Source organism: Cydia splendana, chromosome 9 (assembly GCF_910591565.1).
Source record: "Cydia splendana chromosome 9, ilCydSple1.2, whole genome shotgun sequence".
Lineage (NCBI taxonomy): Eukaryota > Metazoa > Arthropoda > Insecta > Lepidoptera > Tortricidae > Cydia > Cydia splendana.
Genome location: NC_085968.1, coordinates 10,937,090 through 10,958,088, shown reverse-complemented (window position 1 = coordinate 10,958,088; position 20,999 = coordinate 10,937,090). Strand labels below are relative to the sequence as shown.

At 34.5% G+C, this 20,999-nt stretch overlaps 2 protein-coding genes across 3 annotated transcripts in view; both read right to left on the bottom strand.

Moving 5' to 3' along the window:
- The window catches only part of LOC134793529 (facilitated trehalose transporter Tret1-like), a 33,551-nt gene extending 26,372 nt beyond the window's left edge, over positions 1-7,179 (bottom strand). The window contains exon 1 of one of the 2 annotated variants that reach the window (XM_063765128.1): positions 6,937-7,179. In XM_063765128.1, the coding sequence (XP_063621198.1) occupies positions 6,937-6,950 (14 nt within the window). In that variant the 5' untranslated portion in view covers positions 6,951-7,179. Of the gene's footprint in view, positions 1-976; positions 1,095-6,936 lie in introns of those variants that run through there. The other variant, XM_063765127.1, reaches the window with a different exon arrangement.
- A 13,172-nt stretch (positions 7,180-20,351) lies between these two features.
- Positions 20,352-20,999, bottom strand: part of LOC134793531 (cystinosin homolog) — a 48,935-nt gene continuing 48,287 nt past the window's right edge. The window contains exon 9 of the mRNA XM_063765132.1: positions 20,352-20,495. Within this exon, the coding sequence (XP_063621202.1) occupies positions 20,375-20,495 (121 nt within the window). The 3' untranslated portion in view covers positions 20,352-20,374. The remainder of the gene's footprint in view (positions 20,496-20,999) is intronic.

Here is a 20,999-nt window from a genome sequence, read left to right as displayed (position 1 = left end):
ATAGCCCTTATAACTCTGATGTCTGGATTCTTCCATGTCATATTATACTGTACTGTACTTACATGCGTACATTTATATTATACGCTCGTCTTATAGCATTTATTGAATGATATAGGAATGTATGATTAGTAATTACCTATAACAAAGGCCATGCCCAATATGAAGACAATAATAATCTGTTTAGCTCCAACTCCAGTTAAACAATTTGTCAATTTTATGGGTAATTCGCTTCATATATGTATTTTGTATTTCATTATTTCAGTTTAAACAAACTTATTGTTGCCTTAAATAAAATTTGGTAGTTTGGTTGTTCTGAAATAGTTATTTACGATACAAGTGTGGAAAGGAGGAAAATCCTATTCGCATGTGTATCGTACAACGTTTTACAGTACATATGGCCCTTTAAACTTTTGACATACGGACGAAAAGTGCTATTATACGCACTAGTGCGGGAAAATAGGACCGTATGTACTGTAAATAAATAGGCCCAACCTAGGTGGTAAAGTATTAGTAGGTAGTTTAAAACTAATGAATGTGTAGCGATTTTAAGCTTAATTTAAGTTTACTTGATGAAATAATTATCGACTAACTGGTTTTCAAACGGAAATGTATTACACATATAGGTACAGTTATACCTATCAATATCAATCCTATCTTGTAACCGCACCCAGTGTAAACCGGCATTTTTATTTAAGTATATTAAGAAAATTGCAAATTTTAGATACAATACAAAGCATATGATAGTAAACTAATAACAAAATTGAGGTTAGAGGTTATCAATTTATATATAAGAAGAAGCATTAAGCCGAAAGGAACCGTAAGTAAATAATAGTAAATATCAATAAATGTTTCTTAACGGTTCTTACATATAAACACATTATTAAAAAAAACATAATAATCTCCCCTAATAGGCAGTCAGGTAAGAAACCATTAAATAGATAATCAACATAAAAATTACAGTCAAATAACTACTTACATTGTATCCAAAAAGGAATAATTCTAAATTTTATTATCACTATTTTTCCTATAAATAACTCCTATAATTTCAACATGACTACTCAAATAAACATATAAACACTACTACTGCCCGTGAGTGTGATTGCATTCCCGTCACAACTGTTATCTTTGTGATAAAAATGTGAACGACAACCAATCTACCGTCATATGACTACTGAGTACCTACCATTGTTAATACTATTGACTGATTATTCGTAGACCTTATTACCGGGAAATAATGCACACCCATGGTAAGTTGTAAGGACCACGGTCCGAGCTATAGTACTTATTCAGTTCGATGAAATTTAAATCATGTTCATTACAAGAAAATTGCATTTGTTTTGTGTCGTTAATTTTTCAAACAAAACTAAATCTAGTCTTTATCCTACACTGTAAATTAAAATTTCCCTGGTAAATATTGGAGTTTTCATTTGTATAGCTGGGCCTTATACTCTGTATCTTTAGGTACCTATTTAAATAAAAGTAAATAAATAATTTCATCAACCTACATTATTTGATCGTGTAATGTTTTCATCTACCCTCAACTGGCTTATGGAACTGGCTTATTGTTTACTTTTATTTAAATACTTAAAGATACAGACATAGTACTAGTATGCTAAGAGTTGTTGCTGTTAGTACAGCTACACTCCCACGAGGCGTGTATTTCTGAGGCGTGATAGATAAAAAAGCAAATAATGTGTTTGTTATGAATTAGATTAGAGTTATGACAGGTTTGAGTCAAGATATGACAAACAATTAAGTTATTTTCTTTAGAACGTTTAACCCTTAAATGCATAGTGTTGCCAAATGTCTACAAAGCATTAGACAACTCACAGATTAAAAGAAAAAAGGCTTACGTTCTTGAACGCACCTTTATACCAAACGTCAAGTACTAGGGTGATGATTTAAGGGTTAAATTTACGCAATATTTTTAATTTTTTTAAATATACATTCGTTTTAAGACGAAAAGTCGGAAAGCTTGGAAAAATCCAGAAGTTGATAATTTTTAGTATGTGATTTTGAACGGTGTTTTCGGGGTTTGGAATTATTTTATATTTAAAAACTTTATCATAGGTTTATCACAAATAGTGTACCTATCTAATGGTAGTAAAATTTTTCATATATCTATTACATTACATATTTACATAAATATGATTTATCCAATTCAACTTCTAACACTGATTTCGCAGTGAAAATCGAAGTTATATTTTTTTTACTATTTTTCCTAGAATCGGCAAACAATTATGTGATACATATATTAATTTCGGGCAAAAAGAAAAAATCATGTATTTAAGGGTTAAGATTTAAGTATACATACATACCTACCTATAGAGAGTATAGATCAACAAGGACGTACGGATAGTAGATACCTATCTCAATTTACATAATATTGAATACTAACGCGTACAGTGTGAAAGGTCAGTCCAAGTTTGACATGCTAAGTTTTTGACATGTTTGTAAAACACACACCTAACACCATGCCCCAGAAACCTACCCCCAGAGCATGACATATGATTGTAAATAAATTATACTCTGTATCTTTAGGTATTTAAATAAAAGTAAACAAAATCTACCCTCAAATGGATCCTTAAGCCAGTTGAGGGTAGATGAAAACATTACATGATCAAATAATGTAGGTTAAAGTCAGGTCGTTCAGTGACAGATCCAGGCGGTTTTGTATTTGGTTGGTTAACCAATAAATGTTATAACTACCCGAAAATGTACAAATTGTTTGTTTACTTTTATTTAAATACCTAAAGATACAGACTATAAGTATAGGTCGTAAGGCGGGAGTCATAAGTCCGTGGGGAAAAGGTCCATGAAGTCATACTTCGAAATATTTTTCTACAAGTAGGTTAGGCACTTGCCATGATTAAATACGTAAAGCATTAGAGCGATGCAATAAAAAATCTAATATCTGAATATGCTATAAATTTATATCTTAGAAACCGAGAGGGTTGTACATAAAAGCGTAGTTAAGAGCCAACGGGAGTGGTCATTCCTCCATACAAACGTACTCCTCGTTTTCCTCCGTGGTTTTTGAAGCTAGAGCAATGATTTTTTCAACACAGATTAATATTGTCAATATCTGTGTCGGACCGTTTAGCTTTTTTTGATATTTTTGTTTTTTAAGGCGCTAGAGCCCTTCAAAAATGGATAAAATGGCCTAATTGACTATGGCGCAATGAGAGCCGTGGTATTAAAAACTGATATCAATTAGCCAAAAAATCAAAACGCTCCGACACAGATAATTTCATAATCATTTAGATTTCCAAATTTGGTTACGATTGGTTAAGTTTTGGAGGAGGAAACAGAGGAGTACGAAACCTCGATTTCTGAGTTTTTACGCAGGACTTTTCGCCTTGTCCTTATCGCACTAGTTTTAGGAGCCGCTTCCGTTAGCGAGACGGGTATATTTGCCTAAAATGTTTAAACCTCAGCTCCTGTTTCGTCTTAAGAAGCAGTGATTAGTCTTAAGTTAATTGATTCATTTTTGTTACGAAAATTAACCATGTAAATTGTATCGTATTGTATTTATTGTACTTAATTCATACACATATAAGTCTATATAATAGCATACGCTAACACTTTCATGCATATATGTAACTTAAAGAATAACTAAAACTCTAATCCAAAAACGTCACTTTTGAAATGAAATGTAATGACGCTGAGAGATCAGTATCATATTGAATTATGAGAATTAATAACTAAAACTCGAATTGGCCTGTTAGTTCCTAGCACATTACGTAACATACATTATTTTAAACCAGCCACACAACACATGTTTTACAATCCATTATAATAATTTACTGAAATCATGTGACCCGCCTGAGTTTTAAACAGCTGCAGAATATTTATATTTGAACTTACCAACTTATTGTAAAAGAAATAGTAGGTATAGGTATCATATCTAAATTACGTACTCGCTCGAGTTCAATAGCTGAATGTGGAATTTCATTAGAATTCCGGATAGACAATTTGACCTCTCGGTATAAATGATGAATCAGGATGTGGGCGAGGCATTTATATGCTTCATATCGTCCCGGATATTACTGTAAAGATTAGGGCGTTTTTTTTTTTTAAATCAGTTGACACCTCGGGATGCCCCAAAACCGCGTGCTAAATGCAGTAATCATTCGTAGGCATGGTTAAGGTATTAGGTAAAAACGGACTGACTTATGATATTGCCGCTTTACTCGTGCCTTGATCGAAATTAAAAAAAAACTACCTATCAATTAGAAATAGGGGTAATCGAAACACCCATGCAGTAGTTCGTTATTTAGGCAAATATCTATAATTAGTTCGCCAATTCAAATTACAATGAATATAGGTACTTAAATAAATACAATAAAAAAGCATTAGGTACTTTTAAGTAGCTACTAACGTTAGTAGTTGAATTAACAACTACCTTTATAAACACAGATTATAATTAGATTGATTTCGCATAGAGACACGCGACAGACGCGTGCAGGGCCGATATAATTATCCCGAGAATTTGGCAGCCGCAGGGAGCATTAGGACTTTGAACTCGCGCATTATGCGAAATTGGGGACTTTTTTCGGGACGTGACAATCAAAAAAATATCCGAGATGAATTTCACGTAAGGACAATGTGGGCAATTCCGTCACAGGGGCTAGTCCGTCCATGAGCGTATATTTCTTTGATTTTCAATCGTAGAAAAAAAGCATTTGCTTTTAATTGCTGAAACTAAAAGCAAGCAAAATTGTTTATTGGATATGTTTAATAAATTTGTTAATTAATACTAGAGACCCTTATTTTATAAAGATTTTGCAGAATATTTAGATATACTTAAGTACATAATCTAATCTGCAATGTCATCTGTCATGCACGAAAATATTTGTAAGTTATCTTTGGAATAATAATGCGAAAAGCTTTGTAAACAATAGCAAAAATATTATGATTATTTACCTACGTATTAACCAAACGAATAACAAGATATAGGACAGGTGCCTTCCCTTGCCTTCTGTCTACAGTACCTACTTGAGTATTTACACAATTATTTAATATATTTGATACAATTAATACTGACTTCCTTTTGTTTTCAAACAATCCCCAGAAGGTTATTGACATCGTTCTGACCTGAAGACGCAAAGGTTGAGCGCTGGCGCGCGGCCAGCCCCGCGACCTTACCCTTCGCACATGATAGGTAGGTACGCATGATACGCGTGATACCTTTGTGACTCGGAAAAGTCAACTTTTCCTTCCCTGTGCTTTATTGCCAAAGGATCTTTTAGTAAACAAGTTAAGAGAAAGAAAATGGTATGGGCTAGATTACTACGGGTTGAATGCAACGAACCTTGCACTTTTACAGTTACTTTTTGAAAATTAGTTTCAGACATTACTGCTTGCTTAAGAATTATAGAATCATATGGAATAGACTGTCAGGTAAAATCGACAAGTTAGATAGGCAAAACTAAGACGCAGTTTTGGTTACCTTATTAGTCACATCACGTCTCTCAACTGCTCTTACCTAATGTGCGACCAATTAATTTAGGTACTTAATCGTTGCACAATTCAGTTGTAAGGTTTCGAATTTATAATAGAAAATAATTTAGTATTCATCTTGATTTTTCAGGCAAATTCAATACGTAGCGTTTCAGGGACGTATGTCGCCAACGGTAAAGTAAGATGTCACGGTGGTTATTAGCTAAGTTATATAGGTAACTATTAGCCGTGAGTATACCTAATTGGGTCTTTACATAAAATTTCCTAAAGACTAGTTAGATTTTTCTGATGTACATGCAATGACAAACTACCATTTTAAATGTTAGGTAAAAATTATGTGCAAATAAAATCCAATGATCTTGTATACGCGTTTTACTTATTGTATGCCCAGTCTCGAATTTTGTAATAATTGAAAAAAAAAACTATAATAATTTAAAGAATCTATGGTACGAGTAGAACTACGCAACACACACATTAATTAACCAAATGACAATGTGCGAATCGGAATAATTAAATTTGAACACGATATCATCAGCAGAATTACACCATAGAAGCTACTAATGAATAATGTAAACAGTCGTCACTACTCGTACATCGTTACTGAAAGGTGAAGTGTTTGTTACCTACTATATTTAGAACAGGAAGGATTGGGTTTATTTTACAATTTTTTTGTTTATACCCACTCACATCACATCACATTATTATAAAATAAGGGTGACAGCTGGCAACTACAGTTGCCAAAAGCATGTGAGTGGATACGAGAACATCAAACTTTTTAAAAATTACGTTTGGCTTGAATACTTAGTAACTGTAGGAGTTTAATCGTCAATGTTAATCGTAATAATGATCCATAAAAATATACTAAGTGTTGTTTTGGTATTAGTATCTACCGCATAAATAAGACCATACTCATAAATGGGGACAGGATTCTTCGGACAAGTACACGTACTAACCAAATAAAATGCAAAATGTCTCTACGTCCAACATTAGCATAGGATATGTAATGATAATGAAGAGATAATGCATACAACAATAATAAAATTTGCGTAGGAAGTACTACGTGCACAGCCGGTGCCAAAAATATTACTCGCGAGTTTTATGGTGGTATTCCATCTGTCCAATAAATTGGTCCAATGTCATTGGGACTCACAAATGTGAGACAAAATACACATTGGACAAAGAAATTGCACAGGTGGAATACCACCCTTACACATGCAATAATATATACCGTGTTTCCCCACATTGGGGTTGGTAGAGCTTAATGTAAACCACAGTTTAACACCATTTCCCTCTGCGTATAAAATAAACACTAAGAGTAAGTAATAAGGGTCGATAAATACGGGTTGCAATCCGTCAGGTCGTGATAATAATGTGTTTGTTTACATTTGCAGTTTATTGATGTTTAATTTAACCTTAGGATAGTTAATATTCTACTTATAAACAAAAAGATAGGTATTTTAAAAGGTTACTTACGCCTCCTTAGCCATTTTATGACTGAATATTCACTTTTATAAGGTTAAAAATTAAATCAATATCACAGGGTTTTCTTACAGTAATATCACATTATTTAATGTCACTTTATGTGAACTTTATAACGTTATTTAGATACATGAGGCACAGCGCGGTTGTTCCGGCGGTAGAGCGCGGACTGCCGTGATAAGCGCTGTTTTCATGCATATATGGTTTTCGCAGATGGCGGGAAAATGCTCGTGCCAAAACAAAAATGCTACAATAGCAATTATAACACCGCTTCAATTTCGACTGTAAGGGAAGCTAAATTAGGTCGAAAGTGCAAATAAAAAGGTTAATCTCTTGCGTGCTTTTTTGACTAAGCGATAATAACTCATAAATTTGCAGAAAAAAGGACAGGGCCAATGCCAATCTTTCACTGGCATTCAGTGACAGTGATCTTAGTACGGACTCATCTTTTATTTCTAGTAGGTAATAGGTACACGAGTAAAACATAAGAATATGTTGTATACAATTAAAAGTTATTGTAATCGGGTCACTATTTATTTAGGCCTTGTCATTCAGGGTTATGGTCATAATCTTATTTTTATTGTCGAAGTTAAAAAATTTATTTTTGTTTGGTAAACACGGATACCTAGTATACCTACTGATACTTTCTATTGGATTATTCAGTAAAAGTTGTGTAAAATAGGTAATTTTATTACGAGTAAAATTACGCTCACTTCGTTAAGTGATCAAACTTACTTCCCATTATATGTGACGTCCCACGAGTAAAGGTACCTTATGAAATGAAATTGTGGTTGTGAAAAGGTGGTGGCGCTTACGCTATTATTAACGCCGCTCCAATGCTATTGTGGTGCTATGCGAAGTAAGCGCCAGCCGAGGTACCTTTTCCCATGCACCGTCACATATGTTTATCACTACACCTTATAGAACAGAGTCCCCCGCCGCGTCTGTCTGTGTGTATGTATGTTCGCGATAAACTCAAAAACTACTGAACAGATTTTCATGTTGTTTTCACCAATCAATAGAGTGATTCTTGAGGAAGGTTTAGGTGTATATTGTTAAGGTTTTGTATAAACCGTGCGAAGCCGGGGCGGGTCGCTAGTGAATATTATATGCATGTACCTACTTAGTTATTTTTATAAAAAAAGTCTTTATTTTTTTTTTGATGGAAATAAATTGGAATTGTTTAAATGTTGAAAAATAGTGTATTTTGCCAGGAAATATTTAATTTTTATGCCAATATATTTACAACTGACTGCCATGGCCTAACAAACTAATGTTATGATTGTCAATGCTATATTATCTCCGAAACGCACGCAGTGTGTACCTTATAGTAATCGCTTGATCTTCAATTTTGTTTTTGTAGGATTAAATATCTACACTCTAAAAAATGAAGACCAACTAAGAGCAGTTTCTTCTTAGTTGACGTTAAGTTAATTACAACAATTACTATCTTATATAAATCAAAGAAAGCTGATTACTTAAAACAATAAGTGTATCTGTGATTGAACTAATAAAGTAGGTATTGATTAATCCTAACAATTGTATACCTTGCATCTATTATTAACTTGTTGACATAATTATGTAACGTAGGTTGATTCAATAAATATCAAGCTTAGTTGATCTTACTAGGGTCAATTAGTTAGCATAATTCTTTTTCATGTATATATTGAACAAGATCTTAGTTGGCTCAGTTACATAGCAATAGTAAAATCAATCAGAATTACCTTATTTGAAATGTCGAAGTCCTTGTTAGGCTCGTATGGAATCAAGATGCTTGATTACGACTATCAAAATATTGATAGGGCCAACCAAATTTTTTTTAGAGTGTAGACTGGCGAGCCATGAAGACGGGACATTTTGTATAGAATCCTCTATACAAAGTGATCTCTTACATTTCTCGTGAGTGTACGAGTAGTTGATCAATCTATTTTGGCACAGGCACGTGAATCTCCACAATAAGTTAACACAACATGGTAAAGTTAAGTAGGTACATACTACCTACCTATTATGTTTAGCACGAAAAAAATGCAAATGTAGGCTTTACATTCAATACAATAAAGGTGTTGATGCTGGAATGTACAGCGTGGTTTGTACACAATAAATTAAATAGATAGAACTAGATAAGTAAAAAAACACGACCTGTATATTGTATGAAATAAAAGTGTAAATTATTTTATCTACGTTCAAATTTTTGCGAGTTAGCAATTTGACAATATCTACGTAGTATTTTATTCATATACTTACCTAGTTAATTTTAGGATACAAGGATGATTTAATTTTAGGACGCCAGATATTATTGACAAAATACAATGAAAGGTTACAAAAAGTTAAGAACTTGAGTTGTTAACCAATAAACCTTCAACGAAATTGGCGGATAAAACTCAATAAACTTAACATGAATATAAATGGTGTCTTGTATCTTGTTGAGGTTAGGGAACATTTTTAGGTCTCAAAAAAACAGACTGGCATACATTCTTGAAATGCAGTTTTGGCAGTGGTGTGAAATATGTAGGAAATATGCCAATTTACAAGTGTGCTGTGCAAAATGCACCTATGTACCTCCCACCGAGATGCTCAGTCTTTTCTACTCTAGTTTAAAAGTAATTAAGTAGCTAGAAATAAAGCAGCTAGGTATACTCTGTAATAACCGATTACAAGACATTTGTTGTTGATATTAGGTTTAGTATGTTCATATAATTAAAGGGTAAATTTAGGGTTGTTTCTTCACGTTAGCCAGTAGGATAGCGATGATATTCAATGGTAAATGTAAACATTTAATAGCATTAATTTGGTTATAATTTAAATATTTTACAGCTCTCTCCAGCTTTCCCTCAACAGCAAAGTTTGTTCACTTTTTTGAAATTTGGAATCAATATTTAGACGAGAGGTAAACCTCAACTTTACTCTGTAAACAAAAATATTTTTGAGTAGGTAATCTGTGAATTACTTAATTTAAAATGTGGTTGAAATGATCTCGACTAGGTACGATTTTTTTCAGTCTATATCTATATCATTGTAATCTATTTACAAGAACTTATTACCAACATTTTCTTTACGTAGTCTCGTGCAATACAAATAAAACCTAAATCCTTTTATCAAGTTTTACGGTTCCAGAGTACTTACTTCACGCGTTGGTTTCATGCAGGCACACGTGCTTCGTAAACATTTGAAAGACTTTATCGAGTAATCACATCTGCCTGCCATTCCCCTAATAATACGCGGATAACGGTTGACAAGCAATCCAAGGGGACCAGGGAATACCCCCGCCAAGTCAAGGAAGAATATGATTTTATTCAAAAACAAGTAAATGATTTTAGTATTAAGCAAAAACGTCTGTAAAAAACCGCAATGCTTAAGGGACCCACAGATTACCAGTTCGCCGGACCATATCAGCCTGACAGTTGATCGCAAAAGGCAACAGTGACGAATAACTGACAGGCTGATATCGTCCGGCTAACTGGTAATCTGTGGACCCCTTTAAATAAAAAGTCTCAGGCGAACTTCGCACTCGCGATACCAGCATTTACCAGCATGCCGCTCAGACACCCGTTGACAGCGAATATTTCTACGATATCCTTCACATGCGCCTTAGGGTGGCAGCTAGCGACATCTACCGTAAGAGTAGAGTATACACAGGAGTATAAGTGCTACAGGAGTTCCAAGTCATATTGGGAATTCACCAGTAATGATGCGTTACCCCATACTAAATTAATTTAGCTATTTAGCTAATTAAAATATTAGGTGGCTCAGTTGATAGAGACCGCTGGTATCCCGGAGTCGCGAGTTCAAGTTTCGCCCGAGACAGTGAATTTTTACATCTTTTCTTTATTTTTAACCTTTTGAACGCCAAACGGCGCATCCATTTGCCGTGCCACTGACGCCACGGGGGTAAAATTTAGTTTTGTGAACAAATAATGCCAATAAAAAAAAAAGTGAGGTGTTTTTCAGTAGATTATTTTCATCAAAAAACGATCGACGTCAAATGCCGTCTTTGGCGTCGTTGTCACGATTTTGCGTTGACGTCAATTGCCGTCTGTGGCGTTCAAAAGGTTAAGCATCCAGGAATTATTATTGGAATTACTATTGTTTGAAAAAATATTTGATTCAGGCCTTTGTAGCATGACCCGGCAATATGGAATTATGCTAATTACTTAATTAGTGTTAAGTTAGTTAAGGAAATACTAATTTTGTACGCCAATATGCAAAGCACAGAGTTCTATTTGTATATGAAGACCTTTTTGCGTCACAAATAAATGTATTATAATAGTATATTCTACTCTAAGATGGCTTGTTGCAAAAATCTTACCGTTCATAAAATAAATCTTTTGTTCAAGAATCATTAATGGTATTAGTAGGTGTATATAAATATAATGGTATAACATAATGATACAAGAAACTTCACGACAGTCTTTATTTTATTTCATAAACTCATAATAATGATATTTTACTTTCGCAACAAAAGTAAAATATCGATGTCAAAGATATGTTTACATATTTCGTCTTATTACAAAAGAGTTAAGGTGCAAAAGTGTAAATATATCTTTGACTTCGACTGTACATACATTACATTCTGCAAATTGTAACAGTACAATTAATAAGTATTATTCCATAAAAAACTGTGTAGGTTACACTAGTAGATAACGTATTTATCGAATTTTTATGTTTGGATAATTATAGGGATGAAAATATCATTTTTTTTACAGTACCATCGTCCACACTGTAAACTAATGAAGTAATAATTATTAATCATTATTACAAGCACATATTTAAGATCTACCCACCCATAGTATGTTAAGAGGAAAGTGGACAACCGCTTCTCCATAGAAACGTACCTAGTCCTCATTTTCCTCTCTAGATATTAACATTATAATACCTGTACATTACGATACAAGTGCCAAAAATAGGAAATTCGCAACGAGTGGCGATACATTGAAACACGACCGAAGGGAATGTTTTAAATCGACATGAGTTGCGAATTACCTATTCGCACATGTATCGTAGAACGTTATACAGTAAATTGGTCGATAATTTCAGTCGATTTGCTCATAAACAAGCTTTTGAACGCCGGTGTGCACGGCGTATGTGTTGTGTATGGGCACCGTTCTAATTATCTTAGCGTGCCTTCTGGTATTCCTCAGGGATCCCATTTGGGGCCCCTTTTATTTACAATTTATATCAATGATATTGGCACAATAACTCCAATCACTTGTTACGCTTGTTGTTGTGCTTTGTATGCTGACGACACGAAGCTATTTAAAATAGTTACCTCAATCAAAGAGTGTTGGGACTTGCAGGATGATCTTGGAACTTTGTCGTCATACTGTTTACAAAATCAATTATTTTTAAATGCTGATAAGTGCTCTGTCATCAGTTATAGGTCGGGTGTTCATCAGTTAGCCACTAGTACACAAATAGCTAAGCGAATATCTGGCGAACGGGACGTTGCCGCGTGGTGTAATCAAGGGCATTAGATACCTAAGCACTTGTGTGGGTGTGTCGATCATTAAAACGTAAGTAATATAAATGTTATTTTTGATGAAAAATAAGCTACAATCATAGCAAAACTTATACATATAAATATGAGAACTAGTAACAACAAATGAACAGATATTACTACCATGATAATTCGATTTATCATATGTTAGAAACTTGGAATTTTACAGTTATAGGTTATAGTCACCAGTTTACAAAATGTTGATTTTAGAGGAAAACTTTGTTAATTCTAGAACAACCCCCTGGTTAATACTGTCGTATGGGGTGGACACTGTTAGCCAAATTCCATTTTTTCTTAAAGCACAATAATGTCAAACTAATAAAGAAAATTAAAATTTCTTGAATGCCAATTTGTAGCCAATTAAACAATCTATCGATTAATGGTCACAATAATTTATTATAATTGAAAATTTGCGAGATATAATCGCTCAAAAAAAGGGTGGTTAACTGATGAACAACTCACCCTACCCGTAAAATAAATCCAACAATATTCAACTATAACCTTTGTGATAATACACTTAAACGTGCTACTAATATTAGAGAAATATAATACTCGTATATATATTATTATCATGGCCAGAATTACCATTTAATATTTCCTATTAATTGTCATATAAACTGTTAGCCGGATTTCGTCGACAACTGAACTGACAGGTATTTAGGTACTACGTAACTGACAGGTTAACTCTCATTTATAGACGGGTCTATCGGAAATTTATTTTATTACCTTTATAAAATAAGTAATAAAATAAATAAAGGTAATAAAATACCTACTCGTAAATTCGCGATAGACCCCGACTATAAATGAGAGTTAATATGTGTTCAAAATGCGAAAGTTTTCAATATTAACAAACAGGTTTCCAAAATATATTATACAGGGTGTCCCATAAGTGACACGTCACAGTGACACTGGAGGTAGACCAGGCCAAGAGGACCCAAACCAACTTAACATGACCCCAGTAAAAGTGGCACGGTTTTCGAGTAATTGCCAAATTAAGGTTTTTCATGAATTTTGACCGTTTTTAACATTGTTAGTGCCAGTGTGCACTCGGAAAGTACTCGAAGTTAGTTTTTTTTTATGTGTAACGGCATCATGAATAGTCAATTAAGATAACAGAATAGGTATTTTATCGATAAACAATGTAAAATGCAAAAAAGTACTGGTTTAATCTTGAATTAAATTCACAGCGAAACATTAATTTCGACTTTGACCACCTGTCGTGATAAAAAAATACTAGTAAAGTAATGAGCAAATAACGTCAAGCTATTGAGCATGTTATGCAGATTCAAAAATGGTATGACACATGTACCTTCCTGCAATAAAATAGGAATTATTATCATCTTTCGAAAGCCTCATAAAAATAAGTTAAAACTAGGAAATCTGCAATCCGTTGCTACTTAGTAAAAATAACGATTTATGTTAAGATTTATGTAACTCTGGATACAGAAATAAAAAAACGCCTATTCAGTATTTGCCGAATGCCTAAAAGAAAGAGATGGAAAATGGCTATCTCCCTTTTTCAGGATATCATTGATTTGATAAAAGTTCAAAGAAAATAAAATACTGCAGGTTGAAGTTTAATCAATTTATTAAAATAATTTTATTTTACAAAAGGAGCTCGAATTGTTTTTCCCCGGCTCGTATGCACGCTGGGCACCGTCCTGTAAAACTTCAAGTTAATTTCCTTAAATTAATTTCGGATATGTTTCGTGCTGCCTCGAACATACGCCGCTGTAGTTCCTCTTGGGACCTTATTGGCTTGGAGTGAACTTTATCTTTTAAGCATTTTAAAAAAAAAAAATATGTTTAGGTCCGGGGAACGCGGCGGCCATGCCACTGGTCCCAATCGGCCGATCCATCTTCTTGGAGCTGGAACCACAGCAAGATGGATGCCCAGAACACTACGCTCGCGATGTCCGCGACCAACTAACACAGAAATTCCCAGATGGATCAGCCGATTGGGACCAGTGGCATGGCCGCCGCGTTCCCCGGACCTAAACATATTTTTTTTTTTTTAAATGCTTAAAAGATAAAGTTCACTCCAAGCCAATAAGGTCCCAAGAGGAACTACAGCGGCGTATGTTCGAGGCAGCACGAAACATATCCGAAATTAATTTAAGGAAATTAACTTGAAGTTTTACAGGACGGTGCCCAGCGTGCATACGAGCCGGGGAAAAACAATTCGAGCTCCTTTTGTAAAATAAAATTATTTTAATAAATTGATTAAACTTCAACCTGCAGTATTTTATTTTCTTTGAACTTTTATCAAATCAATGATATCCTGAAAAAGGGAGATAGCCATTTTCCATCTCTTTCTTTTAGGCATTCGGCAAATACTGAATAGGCGTTTTTTTTTTATTTCTGTATCCAGAGTTACATAAATCTTAACATAAATTGTTATTTTTACTAAATAGCAACGGATTGCAGATTTCCTAGTTTTAACTTATTTTTTATGAGGCTTTCGAAATAGTGAATAGAATCAGGCGTTACTTTGCGGAAATCCATACTAATTAAAACCAAAATATTACTTTGCTAATCCGCGAAAAGATAACGTGCTAGTCAATCAGTGCTAACCCGTTATACTTACTTGCGTATTTTTACATGCAATTAATATTCCCACCCTCTCACCGCAAAAATAAATACGCAAATAAATATAACAAACCACCACCAAAAGAATAAACCTCGACACGCGTGCCGTTTGCGTTTGGGGCAAACGGGCCGTAGTTTCACTACTAGGTATAAAGAGCATGTTGCGTCATATAGACATAACCATCCAGAGAAGTCCAATTTTGCAAAGCACTTATTAGATACAGGTCACACTTTATCTGAGAATCATTCTTTTGATATTTTACATGTTTGCGAAAAGGGATTGCGTTTGGGTGTTCTGGAACAACTGGAAATAATTAGGTATAACAATAGGGGCATGATTCTTAACGAACAATTGAATGTTGCGTCATCGCCGTTATTACGTAGGTAGGGTAGGTACGGTAGGGGGAGTGGTCAAGGTATAAATATGGCCGACCATTCTAGACGGTTACATATCAGAATACCGAAAACTGATTTACCTAATGTTGAATCACCTATGCTTTATTCACCTATTTTTAAATTACCTATCAATCATTTTACCTAAACATTGACTGACCTAAGTTTATAATACCTAAGCTTAAATAACCTAATGGACGAAATACCTAATGCACGATATACCTAATGCACGTTTTACCTACTGCACGTTTCACCGAAAGCTATTGTACCTAATGCACGAATCACCTATAGCTGATATACCTAATGGACGATACACCTAAAGCTGATATACCTAATGAACGATGTACCTAAATTTGATTTATCTAATGGACGAAATACCTTAAACTGTTAAACCTATCGCACGAAATACCTAAAGTTGATATACTTCCTGCACGCATTACCTAATGTCGATATGCCTAATGCACGGAATACCTAAAGTCTATATACCTAGTACAAAATTTATATCATTTTGCCGAATGATCAAGTCGCAACTCCACCCAATAAATCGTATGATTTTCCAACCTTACAGTAGAAACTGTTTGTTTGGATAGCAACTTAAAAATACACTTTTTGAAACGCTTCTTTTTAGGTAGTAGAATGATTTCTGAAGTCTAATACAAAATTAGTTATCTTATCTTATCAAAAATTTAATTTCATGACGATGAAATAAAAGTCGGTTTTGGCACTGTTTGGTCGCAGTTAACCTAACACGCTCCTCCTCGCTTTGCTCGTCGTCGCACCTATCTCGACTCTGGCAAATGACTAGACCTTATATTATAATAAAAAATAGTAAGTCAATTGAATGATTTGGCTAAAAAATTTATACCAAATGTTGTAAGTATGTCCTAATAATATTCTACTAAACAATAATTATATTTTTGATTTTAGGTACATATTTTGTTCACTAAGTGCATCGAGTTCAGGTATTTCGTGCATTAGGTGTATCGAATTTAGGTATTTCGTTCATTAGGTATGTTAACTTTAGGTAATTTGATCATTAGGTATACCGACTTTAGGTAACTCGTGCAGTAGGTATGTTAACTTTAGGCAATTCGATCATTAGGAATACCGAGTTTAGGTATTTCGTGCATTAGGTATATCAACATTAGGTGTTTCATGTATTAGGTATATTAGCTTTAGGTATTTCGAGTATTAGGTGTTTCAACTTTAGGTAAATCGAGCATAGGTATTCTGAGCTTAGGTAAACCAATTGTAAGTGAAACGTGCAATAGGTAATTCGTTCATTAGGTGTTATGAGCTTAGGTTAATTGGTCATTAGGTATTTAAAAAAATAGGTGAAACGAGCATAGGTGATTCAACATTAGGTAAATCGATTTTCGGTATTCTGATATGTAACCTTCTAGACAGGTCATTCCGTTGCCGGGCGTTAGACCGTCAACAACTCCTGAGGATGCCTCGTACGGAGGCGAAACACGTGTCGAGGTTTATTCTTTTGGTGGTGGTTTGTTATATTTATTTTTGCGGTGGGAATATTAATTGCATGTAAAAATACGCAAGTAAGTATAACGGGTTAGCACTGATTGACTAGCACGTTATCTTTTCGCGGATTAGCAAAGTAATATTTTGGTTTTAATTAGGCTTTCGAAAGTTGATAATAATTCCTATTTTATTGCAGGAAGGTACATGTGTCATACTATTTTTGAATCTGCATAACATGCTCAATATCTTGACGTTATTTGCTCATTACTTGACTAGTATTCTTTTTTTACGATAGGTGGTCAAAGTCTAAATTAATGTTTCGCCGTGAATTTAATTCAAGATTAAACCAGTATTTTTTTGCATTTTACATTGTTTATCGATAAAATACCTATTTTGTTATCTTAATTAACTATTCATGATGCCGTACACATAACAAAAACTAACTTTAAGACCTTTCCGAGTGCACACTGGCACTAACAATGTTAAAAACGGTCAAAATTCATGAAAATCCTTAATTTGGCAATAACTCGAAAACCGTGCCACTTTTACTGGGGTCATGTTAAGTTGGTTTGGGTCCTCTTGGCCTTTTCTACCTCCAGTGTCACTGTGACGTGTCACTTATGGGACACCCTGTATACATATATGTATACAAAGTAATAGATTGTCAGTTGAAATATTGTAGGCCTGTCTGTTGGGTTGCGCGATGAATCTCTCTAGCTCTACCACTCAGTATCAACTCCTATAATGTTTCTACAATAACGCTTGTAAACTACGGCACTGTTTGTCTTCTCTGTAGTCCATCCGTTGTATCTTTTGATGTATGACTGTTTGTTGCCATAGGTAATAAAAAAAATGTGAACAAATATTTTCCATAATGTCAATATCCAGAGAGGAAAATGGGGACTGTGTTTGCATGGAGATTCGGTCGTCGACTATCCTCTTAAGAATATTGCTGTTAGAGAAAATTAATGGATAATGTTTTTCGTGTCAATTGATATAATAACTTACTTAATAATAAGGTCGTTTTGTAAACAACTGACCCCTTTATTCATAAAACACTACAAGCCTTAGTTAATTTATGCTTTATCCCTTTCTTACAAACACTTGACTCACTTGAGTCAAAATGACAGATTAAGATAAACGATTAAAAGTTATAATAACAGCATGAAACTTTAATAAGGACTACAATAACTGGTACACTGGCGTTCAAAAGTGCATGAACATGTTTCAACCGTAATATTAAGGCATTACGGTCGACATCTATCCATGCACTTTTGAACGCCACTGTACATATGTATATAGGTATACAATACTGAGATTCGTCCTTTATTTAGATAATTTGTATGGAATGATGTTTGAGAATAATTAATAAGACCTTCAAGATCGTACAAATACATAAAAATATTCACTTAATAATAACGAAGTACAATGAAATAAAATAGTTAAATATCACGTGCTTAACATTTATGTTTAACTATAACAATTGTGACGTTATTAGAAATAATGCATATAACATTTTACATTATACATACATTGTATCTGCAGTCTGCGCACGACTTCCGAGTAATTGTAGGGAGCTTGCATTATGTAAATGATGTATTCCCGGCTCTCTATTGTTTCCCAAAACGTTTTAAGTCATAATGTATTGTTTGTCCGCATTTTCGTTAGTTATAATTTGTTTGGTTCAGAAACGCGTGACTTTTCAGGATTGCCATAAAACAAACCTAACATAACCTAATCTATCTATAGGATAACCTTAGGAAAATCCTGAAAAGATAACGGTTTCAGTTTTATGACTAATGATAATAAGTATGACAAACAATATGTATTATGACTTAAAACTTTATGTGAAACAAAGGGGCCCCGGTGTCCCCATTTGTGCAATAGGCACGCGGAGCGGGGACAAATGGGCATACACCCAAAATACCCAAAAATGGGTCTACAGGCACACTGTAAGATCAGCGAAATATGTGCATGTGAATAAAATAAAAGTTTGTAAATAAAACCAATCCAGTCTAAAGGGGCCCACTGATTAACAGTCCGCCGGACGGTATCGGCCTGTCAGTTGTTCGGAACTGTCAAAATTTTGTTCTAACTGTTCACAATTCATTCAATTCATTCTAATAATTTCACAATTTGTAGGTAAATTATGCTAAGTAATACCTACGTACTTTATTAAATTTACCCTTTTTGTTACAAACATTACAACGTGCTATCTAAAAATCTTACTTTATGTATACTGAGACATTGTTACATTAATTATGGTATCAAAATACCAACCATTTCGGTTCTTACAAGGTGAAGAAAATAAATAGGTATGTAGGATATATCGTCTATTACTGGCCACCTTCCAGTAACTGGACGCCTTATACCTACCTACTTAAAAAGAGTCTGTTTAATATACACACAATCCAAGTAAATTTTTAAAACTAATCAGTATAAGGTGTCCAGTTATTGGAAGGTGACCAGTAATAGACGCTTTACATTATTTTATTATTTACTTGTGTAACAAAATGCACATTGAATGTCTGTATGGTGACGCTGAGCGTTTAAGAGGTTCACTTGTGGATACTCTCGCTCTTGCATATTTGAGCGACAGAGAGAGAGGGAGAAACGACGAGCATATGGGATATATTCATGTCACCGCCGTCCATATTAAACAGAGCCCTCGTTTTCCTTTCTATAGAAAATAGATTTACAAAAATAGTATGACATTGGTTTTTCGCTCATAAAACTTTTATAATAGCTAATGAAAAACTCGAAAAAAAGTTGAACTATGCGCCTTGGTTATGGTAAAGACGAGTTCCTACCTACCTACCTATACAATAAATTTTGTAAAAATATTTCCTATATAGTCAATATCCAGGAAGGAAAATGGGGTCTGCGTTTGTATGGAGAAGCGCGTAATGGTTGGTATTTTGGTACAGGTGCTCAAAAATATCTGAAAAAGCACTCAGTGCCTTGACAATAGAGGCGTGTTCAGATATTTGTGAGCACCTTGGCCGCTCCGATGTATCTGATGGCGACTTTACCTAGAGTAAGCAAAACTTAAGCCCTCCTAGCTGTAATCTTCAGTCTTCTTTTTATTTGTCCGTTGTCACGAGCTCTGTCGTCACACCCACTATCACTGATGAGTGATGACACTGATGTCTGATAACAATACTTTTCTTGTCACTGCACTTTTCATCTCGACCACTTGAATATGAATACTATCTTAATACTTTTATTGCACTTAGGTCTGATACAAAACTGTTTTGTTTTTCACCGCACTCACTTTGTTTATAATCTTATTTATATCCACATAAAACAAGTAGGTACTTAAGCCGTTATGTTCCATTATGAGATTACACGCACTATTATACCTACTAGGTACCGACATAAAGTTTTCTGCACTTACAATTATTATAATTGGTTTGAATCATCTACTAAGCACCATTCAAATGAAATTGAGTTCTAACCCTGTTGCAATAACGTTCATTATGCGTCGGTCGGAGCACCCTGGTAGGACTCGGCCTGCGAGTACTCGTGGTCGGACGGGCTGTCGGCATTTTCTTGGTCTTCGCTTGAAGTCCCAGGAAGAAGAATGTAACGCGCGTCCCTGTGAAGAGAAGAGTGGCGTTAAGAGCCAACAGGAGTGGTCATTCCTCCATACAAACGTAGTCCTCGTTTTCCTCCGTGGTTTTTGAAGCTAGAGCAATGATTTTTTCAACACAGATTAATATTGTCAATATCTGTGTCGGACCGTTTTGCTTTTTTTGATATTTTTGTTTTTTAAGGCGCTAGAGCCCTTCAAAAACGGCCAAAATGGCCTAATAGACTATGCCGCAATGAGAGGCGTGGTATTCAAAACTGATATCAATTAGCCAAAAAAGCAAAACGGTCCGACACAGATAATTTCATAATCATTTAGATTTCCAAATTTGGTTACGATTGGTTAAGTTTTGGGGGAGGAAAAAGAGGACTACGAAACCTCGATTTTTGTCATTTTTACGCAGGATTTTTCGCCTCAGCTGCAGTTGTCCCTATCGCACTAATTTTAGGGGCGGAGTCAAGTTTCTAAATACGTACACAGCCAGAAAAGTGATGGGCAATAGTCGACATT